We start from the raw sequence: 13,476 nt of genomic DNA on the forward strand, positions 1-13,476 counted from the left end.
ACACCGTGAGGTACACTAAACACCGTGAGGTACACTAAACACCGTGAGGAATACTAAACACCGCGAGGTACGCTACACGCAGTGAGGTACGCTACACACAGTGAGGTACGCTAAACACCGTGAGGTACACTAAACACCGTAAGGTACACTAAACACCGTGAGGTACTGTTGAGAAAAACGTATACAAATTGTAAACACATTATCATATTGTGCTCGCTTGCAAATATACATGCATTAATACTTAGCACACACACAGATCAGAGACATAAAGACTGAACTAGGACAAAATGTATGCTGCTGGCTGCTTCCCGTTAGCATAAACAAAAAAGACCTAAGAAGGGCATAACGTACACACAGGGCCTCTTCCTGAAATCAGAAATAGAACGTCCCAACAACTGTCACAACCTAACTGTCATATCATGTGGGAGGGAGAATAGAACCCATAAATACTGAAGACTCTGGTCTCACTCTGATGCTTCTTCTCCGCTCTTTAACAGGGACACTTAACACTCAGTTTGCGCTCTCACAGAGACAACCCGCAGGAAACTTGTTTTTTGTCTCTTCTCAGAGAAAACTCAGTTTTCGCTCTTCAGAAGAGAACAGTCAGTCTTCGCTCAGTAGCAGCAACACTTAGCACACAGCCGGCGCTGTCTCACAGAGACAACTCAGCTGGCTCTCTTTTACAAGGGACCCCTATACAGGTCAACACTTAGATTTACGCTCCTCACAGAGAGAAATATACACTCTGGACATGGAGCATTTAGCATAATAATCCTTAGCTGAAATATTAAACATTCTAATCATTAGACGGGACATGAACTCATAGAACATTATAATCATTAGACGGGACATGAACTCATAGCATAAACCTACGGAACATGACATAATAGCGTAACCTTCGGGACAGTACATAAATATATCTGCTTGCTCACTTGCTTGATTGTTGTATAAGCCTGTAAAGGAAATAAAACTACTCTGATATCCCCACTCAAGGGAAATAGAGAAATCCAACCTTTGTCTTTGACTACATTTTTGTGCTCCGAGTGAACCCCCCGCTGACACAGCTTTAAGACGGGGCATCTTCCTGTGACGTGAAGGTGACTGTGTATTCTTCCGATAAAACTTGAGACTGGTGATAGACATTAAAACGATATAAAATAAAATAACAAGGCTGTTCAAAGTGGGGAAGTCCACCCACAGGTACTACCTGCCTCAGAGTAGTTAAATCGTCTACTTGACTCGGCGAAGTGAACCTACGTTAACCGGACCCCTGAACAAAAAATCCTCCTTGAAATCGTTGCCCAACATTGATGAACCGTAGTAAGGAATCTAGGGGGCGGGAGGCGGCAATATCCTGGTGTAACTAGATCGTCTACTGAAGACGAGAGGCCTAAAACAGACCGGCCGAGGCTCTCGTGTCATACTTGACATCTGATAACTTGATAGAAAAGCCCACCGGGGGTATTTGCTGAAGAGAGTTAACGCAACAGTACACTAAACACCGTGAGCTTACTCAACACCGTGAGGTTACTAAACACAGTGAGGTTACTACATACAGTGAGGTTACTACACACAGTGAGGTTACTACACACCGCGAGGTACAGTAAACACCCCGAGGTACAGTAAACACCGCAAGGTACACTAAACACCGCGAGGTACAGTAAACACCGCGAGGTACAGTAAACACAGTGAGGAATACTAAACACCGCGAGGTACACTAAACACCGCGAGGTACACTAAACACAGCGAGGTACACTAAACACAGCGAGGTACACTAAACACCGTGAGGTATACTAAACACCGTGGGGTACACTAAACACCGTGAGGTATAGTAAACACCGTGAGGTATACTAAACACTGTGAGGTACACTACTTACCGTGAGGTACACTACACCCTGTGAGGCAGTAACTGTTATAACCTGGGTTCTATGAGTGTTACCTGTCTTGGAGCAGCTTTGTCCGTCCTCCTCCAGTCTGAATCCATCAGCGCAGCCACACTGGACTCCAGCGCCCCCCCGCTGATCTCTGCAGTACTGCATGCAGCCGCCGTTTCTATAGTGACACTCCACCACCGCTACAGACAAGATTCATTTGTTCACACTTTGTTGCCATAGTAACCACAGAAAACTCTGTTTCTGTTATTAATTTGAAACGTTGACTCCTTCTGTATATATCTATATCTATATCTAGATATAGATATAGATATAGATAGATAGATAGATAGATAGATAGATAGATAGATAGATAGATAGATAGATAGATATATATATAGATATATAGATAGATAGATATATATATAGATATATATATAGATATATATATAGATATATATATAGATATATATATAGATATATATAGATATATATATAGATAGATAGATAGATAGATAGATATATAGAATGATATAGAATGCAGCTCTACTGTTCATCAACATAATGCTGTAACCCAGCGATGTCCAGTAGTCTCCAGTGAGAGCAACAGCTGCTGCACGTTGTAACGCCGTCGCTTTAGTCGTCCTCTCCTTTAATACAACTCGTGTGTTCTTCTGGTGACGGTGCGTCTTGAGGCTCATACGTGACATCATTCGTTGGGATCCTAAAGGTGCTTTCACACCAAACGCAACGTGAACGCACCTTGAGAAAGTTCCTCAGACTGACATCTTCCACAACACTAACCTGCAGTTTGTCTCCACTTCTCTGTAGCATCTGTTAGCTTGTGTTGCTTTAGTTTATCTCTACTTCTCCCACACGCTGCATAAACGTAGTCTGAAGACTTCCGCCACTGTTTGTTTGGGTGATTTGCTGCATTAACGGTGTGTATTGCATTTAAGTGATATTTCAGACTCGAAGCACTCCGGTGATAAGAAAATTCGCCTTTGCAGTGGATACAAATAGCTTTGGTCTATCAACTCCGCCGTCTGGAAGAGATTTTAATGAAAATGTCCATGTAAGAGTTCCCGGTTCATGTGAGCACTGCAGCAGTCTTAGGGCCACCCCAAATGCTCTCATTGGTTGAGACGCGTGATGACGCCCATCCCAAGCCAATACTGACACAACATCCCGCCCCTCCTGTGACCCATGGTCCGTCTGTGTGTGTATTCAGAGCCAGTGAGCAACGGACTTTCAAAATAATAATAATAATAAAAAAACTGCGTTAACGCACGATAAAATAATTGTCGTCGTTAATTAATTTATGCGTTAACGCGATAATAACACGTTAACTTGCCCAGCACTAATATATAGATATATGTATATATATACATCATATATATATATAACCATGGTTACCTGAGTCGCACGTCTTTCCGTGGAACTGAGGAGGACAAAGACACAAGAAGTCTCCTTCGTCCAGAGAGCACAATCCTCCATTCAGACAGGGGCTGGTCCTACAAGGGTTCAGATCTACGACACAGAGCAGAGACACTCGAACGCACCATGACTACCTGGTTCAGATCTACGACACAGAGCAGAGACACTCGAACGCACCATGACTACCTGGTTCAGATCTACGACACAGAGCAGAGACACTCGAACGCACCATGACTACCTCTGAGCAGATTGAAGATCATGTGGAGTGATTGAAAGCTCCTGAACAGCTGCTAACAGCTACTGGACCCTGTGGTGAGACCGTTTTGTCAAATATTGTAAAAGTACCTTAAGATCAGATCAGGTTTAAATAAAGGATCAGCAGGACCACATGAATCCAGATCGGCAAGGTCACATGAGGATCTGGATCAGTTCAGTGAAGACCGATCCTCAGTCTGAATATTAGGAGCGTTTTTTTACATCATTTTGATGATGAATATACTCACTTGTGTATTTGTACCAGAACTCCAGCTGTGGAACCAGAAACTCAGAGTTAGTACAGTACTGGGAGTACTTCTGTGTACAGTGTGTTGACCTCTGATGTTGTTTAGAACACAAACTGTCCTCCAGAAGTCATATCACCATGTAGTCTGTTTTCAGTGGCCCCTGTGGGGTCCCGGGCCTCAGATTGGACCACAGCGGTCCTCCTTACCGTCTTCTCTCTGGTCTGAAAGATCTCGGCGGCCTCCTCCTGAGAGCAGACCTCCTCCTGACACTCCCTCTCCAGGTCTCCAGGTAACACCTCCTCCAGGAAGGAGTTGGCTCGTCTCCTCCTGGAGGACGAGAACAGGACCTGAACCGCCGAGGACCGGTCCAGGATCACTGAGGGGGGGGGACCGAAGTCCTGGTGAGTACTGATCAAACAATACTCTGCACTGTACTGCAGTACTAATACATCGGTCCGTCTCACCTGTACATTGGATCAGTTCAGAGCAGGTGAGCAGAGTGAGAGTCCAGACCAGCAGCATGTCTGTCTATCTGTCTCTTGTTGTCTCTAACGGTCTCCTGTGAGGACAGACGGTTGATGTCAGAGGTAAAATGGACTCCAGCTGATCGTTGACCACAGTTCAAATATTGACAGACGTCACAGCAGCTCAAAGACCACAAGAGACCAGTTCAGCATGAAGAGGTCAAAGGTGATCCTGCTGGACAAACTAAAATAGGATAAAAACATAACCTGATTTTATTCATAATAATAACTTTTGGTTTATATTTTAAAAATAATTACCAACAAAAAGCATTTTAAATGATTTTCCCTTTTAAAATATAAAAACACACAGTACACTTGTAGTATAATATAGGTAGTGAACAGAGTACCTGAGCAGGTAGAGAACAGAGTACCTGAACAGGTAGTGAACAGAGTACCTGAGCAGGTAGAGAACAGAGTACCTGAACAGGTAGTGTACAGAGTACCTGAACAGATAGTACCTGAGTACACCTTCACTAATATCAATAACAGAGGTGGACCACCTCCATCACAAAGACCACCTATTAGATTATTAATGGGTTATTTGATTATTAGATTGATTTGGTCTATCAAATGTTAAAAAACAAAAACCACCAAGATCCCAAAATGGCGTCTTGAAACTGAAGACTCTAGATTCACGATGAAATGAAACAGACGCAGTACAAATGTGAGAATGAGTTTTATTTGATAAAAGTTGTGAGTTAAGGCTTCAGAGTGAACTCGTCTCATCTGATATTTAATAAATTTTATATAAACATGTGAGAGAGACTTTGAATTACTTTGTTACCAAAACCACATCGATGTCTTCACTGTGTTTGGTCCCTAAAGACGATAGTCTACTGGTTTAAAGTAAACTGTTTTTTTCTTGACATGAACTCAAACTTGCAGACAGACAGATAGCGGGACAGACAGATAGAGGGACAGACAGGGAGACAGACAACACAGCTTGTCTTCATCGACTGATACATTTGTCGCAGCAGAGTCTTCGTCAGACCGACCACCTGATTGGTTCAGGACGTCTGCTCGTCAGAATTGATCACTTCCTGTTTTTAAATCAAACATCAACTACAGTTTATAGAAAAAATAAATATGTTTTAGTACAAAAGTCTCCCAGAAGAAACTCAAAGTGTCCACAGTGTTCCTGTTTGGCAAATTGAAGGTTTAAAAGGTTCTGCTTCATCCTGGTCCAACATGTCCACGACAGACCGGAGGTTCTGATTGGCCGGCTGCTCAGGTGAGCTGGACTGACTGGTGGTCTACATCGGGCACGCATGGTTTCAGGGGTCATAATGGATTTGAGTCTTGACCCAGGTCTGGTATCAGGGAGTCTCTGGGTCACTGCCGTCATGAGTCTGGACCAACTTTCAACTCTTCTGTCCTTTGACTGAGTAAAGTCTGGATCCTGTTTGTAGGAGAACTGTGGAGAACCCAGCCCTGTAGCTTGGTGTTCAGTCCACAGATGATGTTCAGTGACATCATTGTGGTCTATCTCTTTAAAAACAATCACTTTAAATGATAATAACGAGCTCAGTCAAAGTGATTGATAACGTGGATTCACTGTAATAAAATGTTGAAGGTAAAAGCTTCACAACGTTCATGTTGTCTCCATCGTCTCAGTTATCACATGCCCTGCCCCCTCTGCCTCCTGGATCCTGATTGGTTGGTGGGTAAGATGACAAGGCACTACTGGATGATCTGATTGGTTCTGTGTGTCAAAGAGCTGACCGCTGGTCTAATCACAGTGAGCTCAAGATGTGATGTCATAGACTATGGTTGTGTTCAGACCTGCTGGTCAGAGGTCAAGTGAGGTCGGGTGGTTGAAGTGGACGAAGGAGGAGCGGAGACAGCTGACTCTATGACAACAAGAAGAAACAGACCGATTAAAGATCAGTTATCGTTTAAATAAGAGACTCGCATGTTGATTCATCATGAAGCATAATTAATATATATGTATAATAATAATGAAAACATCAGTGGGAGTTTACTGGGATGGGGTTCAACTCCCTGCAGTGTCCTGCTGATTGTATTTGGACTTACATGAAAGTTAACACATTTGCTGTTACTTGAACACTTTAATTTAACACTGTTTTCATTTTAAGTTCTTCTGTAACTTTAGATTGTAGTGTGAAGCATTCATTGTAACGTTTAACCTGATTGTCATGAAGAAGCTCTGGACAGATCATTTATACTAATGCCCACTGACATGGTTTGAAAATCCACTGTTATCTAACGTTTGCTCTCCAAGCATCTTAGTTTGCACATATTTAGATCAGAGAAGTCTTTTTCTCATGGTGTGCCCAAAAACCATTTCAATAAGTTCAGTGTTTGGGCCGCTGTAAATACAGAATCCTGCTTACGTCCGTGCTTATCAGTAGGTGGCGCTATGACTATGAGTTAATATTGGCATGCAGAAGTCCTAAAGCCATGACAGTCAACAAGCATGTCAAGTTTGTGACAGTTTTGACAAAGTACAGTTGAGTTGCAACAGCTTGATGGATGATGGCGAACCATGTAAAATGGCCGCCACACCACGTCCATATTGTCCAATGAAACCTCAAGCTTTTAGTAACTTTTAATCACTAAGGTCTTTAGATTGTTCTGACCAAATTCTAAGCTGATCTGATTAATTCCCTAGGAGGAGTTCGTTAAAGTAGAGCACCTGGAAATGGGAAAAAAACATGAGAAATTCATACAAAATTAAAAATGGCTGACTTCCGGTTGGGTTTTGAGCATGGTCCCATACTTTTTTAAGTTTAGATGTGATACACCTGCTTACCAAATGTTAAACATCTAGGTGAAACGTGCTGCGAGGGCTGCATCGTCGAAATATTGTAGGGGGCGCTATCGAGCCGACTTGCCACTCTGAAGCATTAAAATCACATTAGATAACTACATTCAGGATTTTAAATGTGTGGCAAGTTTTCTTATGTTTTGAGCATTTGTAGCCTCTCAAAAGCACCTTCGTTTTTCACGACGAAGACTGCGTCGCCACGGCAACGGCGTTCCACGAAACATCAAAAGCTTCATGAACTGGCATTATGAACTTCTTATATTTGTGTGGAACTAATTTGATGTTGATCTGATTTACCTACTAAGAGAAACAAGCCAAAGTATAAAGACTTTAACTTCCTGTTACCAGTAGGTGGCGCTGTGACTATGATTCAAAATTGACCTGCAGATGTCTTCAGGACTGGAGTCTAATCAAACATGTGAAATCTGGTAAAGATCTGATGATGTGGAGTCGAGTTACATCAGTTTATTTCTTCATGGCGAAGGATTGAAATTCGCCGAACCGCCACGTCGCCGCCCTTCAACAACTTTTTACAATCTTCACAATGAAGCATTATCAAGGTCTTAAGGCTTTTCTGACAACATTTGAGAGGGATCTGATTAATCTGTGAGGAGCAGGATGTCAAAGTACACAACCTATAACTTCCTGTCGCCACTAGTGGCGCTATTACTATGATTCTAAATTGTCTTATAGATGTGTTCCGGGTCAGGATGTTATGACATATGAGCGATTTGGAGCAGATTAGATTCCACTCCACGACCTATGAACATTCCCGTCAGAATCACACACTCGCGCTCACGCCCTTGTTATGGTCGGGCTCAAGGTGTTGCACGAGTGATCCGTTGTATTCCACATACCCCCAAAGCTTCCTGTGCTGATGACGACACAGTATCTTCCCCCATTAAAATGTGTCTGATTAATGCACGCTCTGTAGCAAACAAGGCTCACATTTTAAATGACTTGTTCACAAGTCATAATTTGGCTTTTTTATTTCTGACTGAGACCTGGCAACGGAATATGGAATGTGGACTGTTCTTATGTTGGGACACCGCGTTTGACAGGCCGCGGTGGAGGTCTCGCCGTGGTCTGGAAGAATCAGTTTTCCTGCCAATTGGGGAGCACAGAATCTTATACTACTTTTGAACGACAGCTGACTAAAGTGGGTCGGCTAAAGCCATTTTACTGTGTTTTAATTTATCGACCTCCAGGTCCTGCAGGTCAGTTCTTATCAGAGTTCACAGACTTTCTGGCCTCTATTATCAAGCTAGACAAAGTGCTTCTGGTTGGTGATTTTAATCTGCATATCAATGATGCCACAGATTGTACAGCCACTGAGTTTCTTAATACTACTGAATCTTTTAATTTCACGCAACATGTCTCTGGCACCACTCACAGGGGTGGTCACACCTTGGACCTTGTGTTCTCCCTGGGTCTTGATATTGATCATACACGTTGTGAGGACCTACTGATCAGTGACCATAAATGTATTTTCTTTGATCTTGCTGTAAATGCTGACCCCTTGTGTCTGAAACGAACATTCCACTCCCGCATTATTACTCAGAGTACAGCTGATCAGTTCTCAATGCACTTCTGCTGTGATATTAACACAAATCCCAATGATGTTGAACTCTTAATACAGTCTTTTAATGAACATTGCACCACTTTGCTGGATAAAGTGGCACCTCTAAAGGAAAGGACCAAGGCTGCCTACAACACTTCTCCGTGGATGACAGACGCTGTCTGCAGCCTGAGACGGAAGTGTCGCAGGACAGAGCGGCTATGGAAAGCCACTGGGCTAGAAGTGCATCGCTCATATCTCAAAGACCTCAGAGTTTCTTTTAATGCTGGAGTAAAGGAAGCTAGAACTGCTTATTTTGCCAACTTAATCTCTTCCTCAAAAAGAAATCCCAAGATTTTGTTTGACACAATTAATAGAATTGTTTCACCATCTGTCTTTACATTACCATGTTGTTCTGTTGATGATTGTAACAAGTTCCTTACCTATTTTATTGATAAGATACTAGCTATTAGGTCTGGTATTCAGCCTGGGATCTGTTCATGTACATGTAGCTCCTCGCAATCTCCTGCTGTTCTTGACTCTTTCCAGCCTATCAGCCTTCAACACCTGATGGACTTAATTAACAAAATAAAGCCATCATCTTGCCCTCTGGATGTTATACCATCCTCTCCATTTAAGAAAGTTCTGCTAATTATTGTTCCCTGCAGTAACATCTATTGTTAATTCCTCATTGTCTACAGGAATTGTCCCGTCCTATTTTAAACATGCCACTATCCAGCCTATATTAAAGAAACCCAACTTAGATCCGGCATTGCCTATGAACTACAGGCACAAATCAAAACTGCCTTTCCTGTCCAAAATCTTAGAGAAAGTGGTGGCCAACCAACTTACTGCTGCACTGGAGAGGCACAACATGTACAAGTTCCAGTCTGGGTTTCGCAGACAACACTCTACTGAAACCGCTCTCCTGAGGGTTTCAAATGACATTCTCATGTGTTCTGATGCAGGTGACTGCTCTGTGTTAGTACTTCTGGACCTCAGTTCTGCATTCGACACTGTAGACCATAACATCCTGATTAAGAGGCTACGTGATTGGTTTGGCATATCTGGTATAGCAGTGGCGGGCCGTCAGGGCCTGCAAGGCCTTCTCTGCTGGCCTAAACAGAATCACAAAGCTATATCTATTTTATAATTTAATAATTTTTCTTAAATACACTACATGTATTGTAATTTATAAAAATATTTTTCCCATTATCTTATTTTCTCATTGCACAGCTACTGTCTTCCTCAGTTGCTCTGCTTCCAGTGCAGCTTGTTTTAAGTAGAGCTTTTATCCAATCAGATTTCACCCCTGTGTCGCTAGGTAAGAACAGAGGCAGAGGCCTGCAGAGTCTTACCTGCAGCCAGTGCAGATTAAAGTGAATGGGGACGATATTGTTGATTGTCATAGTGTTCAACCAATCAGATCTTTAGTTTGACATGTTGGGCGTATTCTTTGACTATCAGAGCCTGCGCACCAGCCTATAATGACGTCAGCATTACATGCCGCTCAGTGTCCGTGTGTAGCTTTCCCGCTAGGTGCAGAGTGTGCTGTGATTGGTCAGTGGGCGAGCACGTGACTATCGTGAAACAAAACTTAACAGCCAGCAGAGGCTGATGGGTAGTGAATCACATCACGTGATGCAGCTCAGCCAATCAAAATGCATTCTGACTGACTGAGCTGCACCATGACACAGAGGACTGAGACGAGGAAAGACACTGCAGAGCAGTACGGTCAACATTCAAGTTGTGAAAGTAAAATCCTATGATAATCTCTTTGGGTCGCGGCTTGTCATTAAGGAATGACGGTGGATCCCACAGCCAGACCAGCTGAGAACATTATATTTTCCTGAATTTAGGCTTTTGCATTTTCTAAATGCTCTAACATTATTCAAACGACTCGTACCGAACGGTTTAATACGAAGATGTACATAGTTACAGCCTTAAAAATGAATAATAGCTGTGACGCCATCATGTGGTTATAAGGTGGTATTTCAGCTGCAGGACAGCAGTGAAGGCCCAGGTATAAAATGCACGGTCCGCCACTGTGGTATAGTGTTAGACTGGTTTACATCTTACCTCACTGACAGAACTTTTAATGTCTCTGTGGGTGACTTTGTGTCTGTTACCTCTCCACTGTCTTGTGGCGTACCGCAGGGCTCGGTTCTGGGGCCTCTGTTATTTTCCCTTTACTTGTTACCTTTGGGACCGATTATAAAAAGTTACAATGTTGCCTATCATTTATATGCAGATGATATCCAACTCCATCTGTCATTCAAACCCAGCGAGGCATTCACATTAACTAGGCTCCTGGACTGTGTCAATGCCATCAGAGACTGGATGGCAGAAAACTGGTCACAACTTAACGACACTAAGACGGAGGTTCTAGTTATTGCACCGGATGAGTTTGTCCCTATGATCAAGCAGAGTATTGGTCCACTCTCCTCTGCTGCCCATTGCAACCTGCGCAATCTAGGGATTTTATTTGATTGATCCATGTCGTTTGACCCCCATGTTAAGCAGCTGTCCAGATCATGTTTCTTCCACCTAAGAAATATCAGTAAATTGAGATCTGTAGTATCAACACCTGAACAAGAGATGATCATACACGTCTTTATCTCTTCACGCATCGACTACTGTAACACACTTTTCTCATCACTCAGTGTATCTGCTCCTAACCGTTTGCAGGTAATCCAAAACGCTGCTGCCAGATTACTCACCAGGACAAATCGACGGTCTCACATCACCCCCGTACTCAGATCTCTCCACTGGCTCCCTGTAGCATTTAGGATACACTTTAAAAATCTCACTCTCATTTAGTAGGGTTGTCACGATACCAAAATTATGACTTCGATACGATACCTGCCATAAGTATCATGATACCCGATACTTATGATACGATACCAGAATTCGATACAATACCACAAATACGATACTGGTATATTTATCTATAATAGTAATAAATAAAACATCTGTACGGTTCCCTTTCTTACCAGCTTGTTCCTGCCCAGCTTTTTGAACACTTAACAAATGGCATTAATATTAATGTTTAACCTCTTCGCATCTTTTGAGCCTCTCTCATATTTCCACTGGCTTTCAAACACAGCTGAAGGGAACTCTGTCTCTGTGTTGCTGCTGACTCTGCTGGCATCTGTCTGACTGTCTGTGGGAGTGGGTGGATAAACAATGCTTCATTTACTTGCATAGTGAGTTTGATATTTTCACTTCATATTTTATCTTAATTCATGGAATAATTATTTTTCCTTAACTAAAAATAAAAATAATTAGCTCAACATCCACCCTCAGGCTCCACCAGCATGTTGCCATTTTGCATCAATTGTGTTTCATTTAGTACACTTTTGTGTGCATTGTGAGTTTGTGACCTCATGATCATATAGGCTTGTCGTCAAACTCGGCTAAGGCTACTCCTGTTAGGCTGTATATGGGAGATTCGGGGTGTTCATGTTTATAATCACATTTGCTTACCTGTCGTTCTTTGAATTTGAAAAGTTCGGGGTGTCTGTCTGAAAGGTGCTTTGCCATGTTATACATATTGCCTCCCTTTGTCTGTGTGGCTTTGAAACACTTTTTGCAAACGGGTCTCTGTAGGTTGCTGTGTGAGCGCTGGGCAGCCCCGCCCCCTTGCAGTCAATGCCTGCAGGCAGCATGACAGGGAGCGGAACAGCGAGTGCGCTCTGATCACACGCTATTTTAATAAAGTATCGATACTAAAAATATGCAAAATCGTATCGTTTTTAACGTACAGGTACCGCGGTACCTTTTTAGTATCGATATACCGTGCAACCCTATTACAGAGCACTACACGGTCAGGCTCCTACATATGTAGCTGATCTACTTCACCCCTATTCACCCGCCCGCACTCTCAGGTCAAACGTTTTAGGTCTTCTGTCTGTCCCACGCACTCCCCTTAAGACACATGGTGACTGAACTTTTGAGGCAGTAGCACCAAGGCTGTGGAATGCTCTGCCTGCACCTCTACGCTTTGCAGATTCTGTGAACTCATTCAGAAATCAGCTCAAAACTCACCTCTTTAGACTGGCGTTTGGGTAAAACCCGTGTCCTAGACCTGCTTTTAAACCATGTTTTCATTTTGTATTTTCTGTGTGTATGTAAATTATTGGCCCTATGGTCACATTGTGTTTTTTATGTTTGTAATTCTGCCCTGTTAAGCACTTTGTGACTTATGTCTGCAAAAAGCGCTTTATAAATACATTTTACTTACTTGCTTACTTACAATGTACAGCCGAGTTACAACAACTTCCTGTTTCGTGGCGAATGGTGTTTCTTTGACACCACGGATACATAGTACGATAACTTTTTGATCTGAAGTCCATCGGGTCAAATCTCTAGGAGGAGTTCGTTGAAGTACGGCGCCTTGAAACGGTCAAAAAACGTCATCAAATTCAAAATGGCCGACTTCCTGTTTGGTTTAGTGAATAACTCCTAGAGGATTTTTTGTACGTCCCATCACATTACACCATTACACGTACCAAACTTCATACAGCTAGGTGAAACCCAATGTTGGGGCTACTCAATAGGGGGCGCTATCGAGCCAATATTTCACACCACAGCTGGACACCCCAATCAGACTGCAATTTTCGCAAAAAAATAATTAAAAAAAATTTCCAGTATCGCAAGCACCTCCTTTTTGCAACGAAACACGCAGAATAATAACAATAAACTAGAAGAGCAATAGGTCCTCCGCTCCGACTACGTCGGTGCTCGGGCCCTAATAATAAAAACATCAGTGGGGTTTGAACCTAATAATAAAAAC

The 13,476-nt window shown here is 42.7% G+C and overlaps 1 protein-coding gene across 3 annotated transcripts; it reads right to left on the reverse strand.

The window, feature by feature from the left end:
* Window positions 1-46: 46 nt before the first annotated feature.
* Window positions 47-13,264, reverse strand: LOC116377307 (coagulation factor X-like). 3 transcript variants are annotated; one of them, XM_031838921.1, is made up of 6 exons: window positions 12,937-13,264; window positions 4,276-4,370; window positions 4,018-4,187; window positions 3,812-3,836; window positions 3,288-3,401; window positions 47-2,074 (listed from the first exon to the last, which is right to left on the reverse strand). In XM_031838921.1, the coding sequence occupies exons 2-6, from the start codon at window positions 4,331-4,333 to the stop codon at window positions 1,851-1,853; spliced, it is 591 nt and encodes a 196-aa protein (XP_031694781.1). In that variant the 5' UTR covers window positions 4,334-4,370; window positions 12,937-13,264; the 3' UTR covers window positions 47-1,850. The 3 variants fall into 3 exon arrangements, 2 of the variants coding, with proteins under 2 accessions (XP_031694781.1, XP_031694780.1); XR_004212191.1 differs by lacking the exon at window positions 12,937-13,264 and having other exon boundaries at window positions 3,288-3,494; window positions 3,547-3,836; window positions 4,276-4,600; XM_031838920.1 differs by lacking the exon at window positions 12,937-13,264 and having other exon boundaries at window positions 4,276-4,600.
* Between the last annotated feature and the right edge of the window lie 212 nt (window positions 13,265-13,476).

Source organism: Anarrhichthys ocellatus, unplaced genomic scaffold (assembly GCF_004355925.1).
Source record: "Anarrhichthys ocellatus isolate YVR2014 unplaced genomic scaffold, GSC_Weel_1.0 scaffold1112, whole genome shotgun sequence".
Taxonomy (NCBI): domain Eukaryota; kingdom Metazoa; phylum Chordata; class Actinopteri; order Perciformes; family Anarhichadidae; genus Anarrhichthys; species Anarrhichthys ocellatus.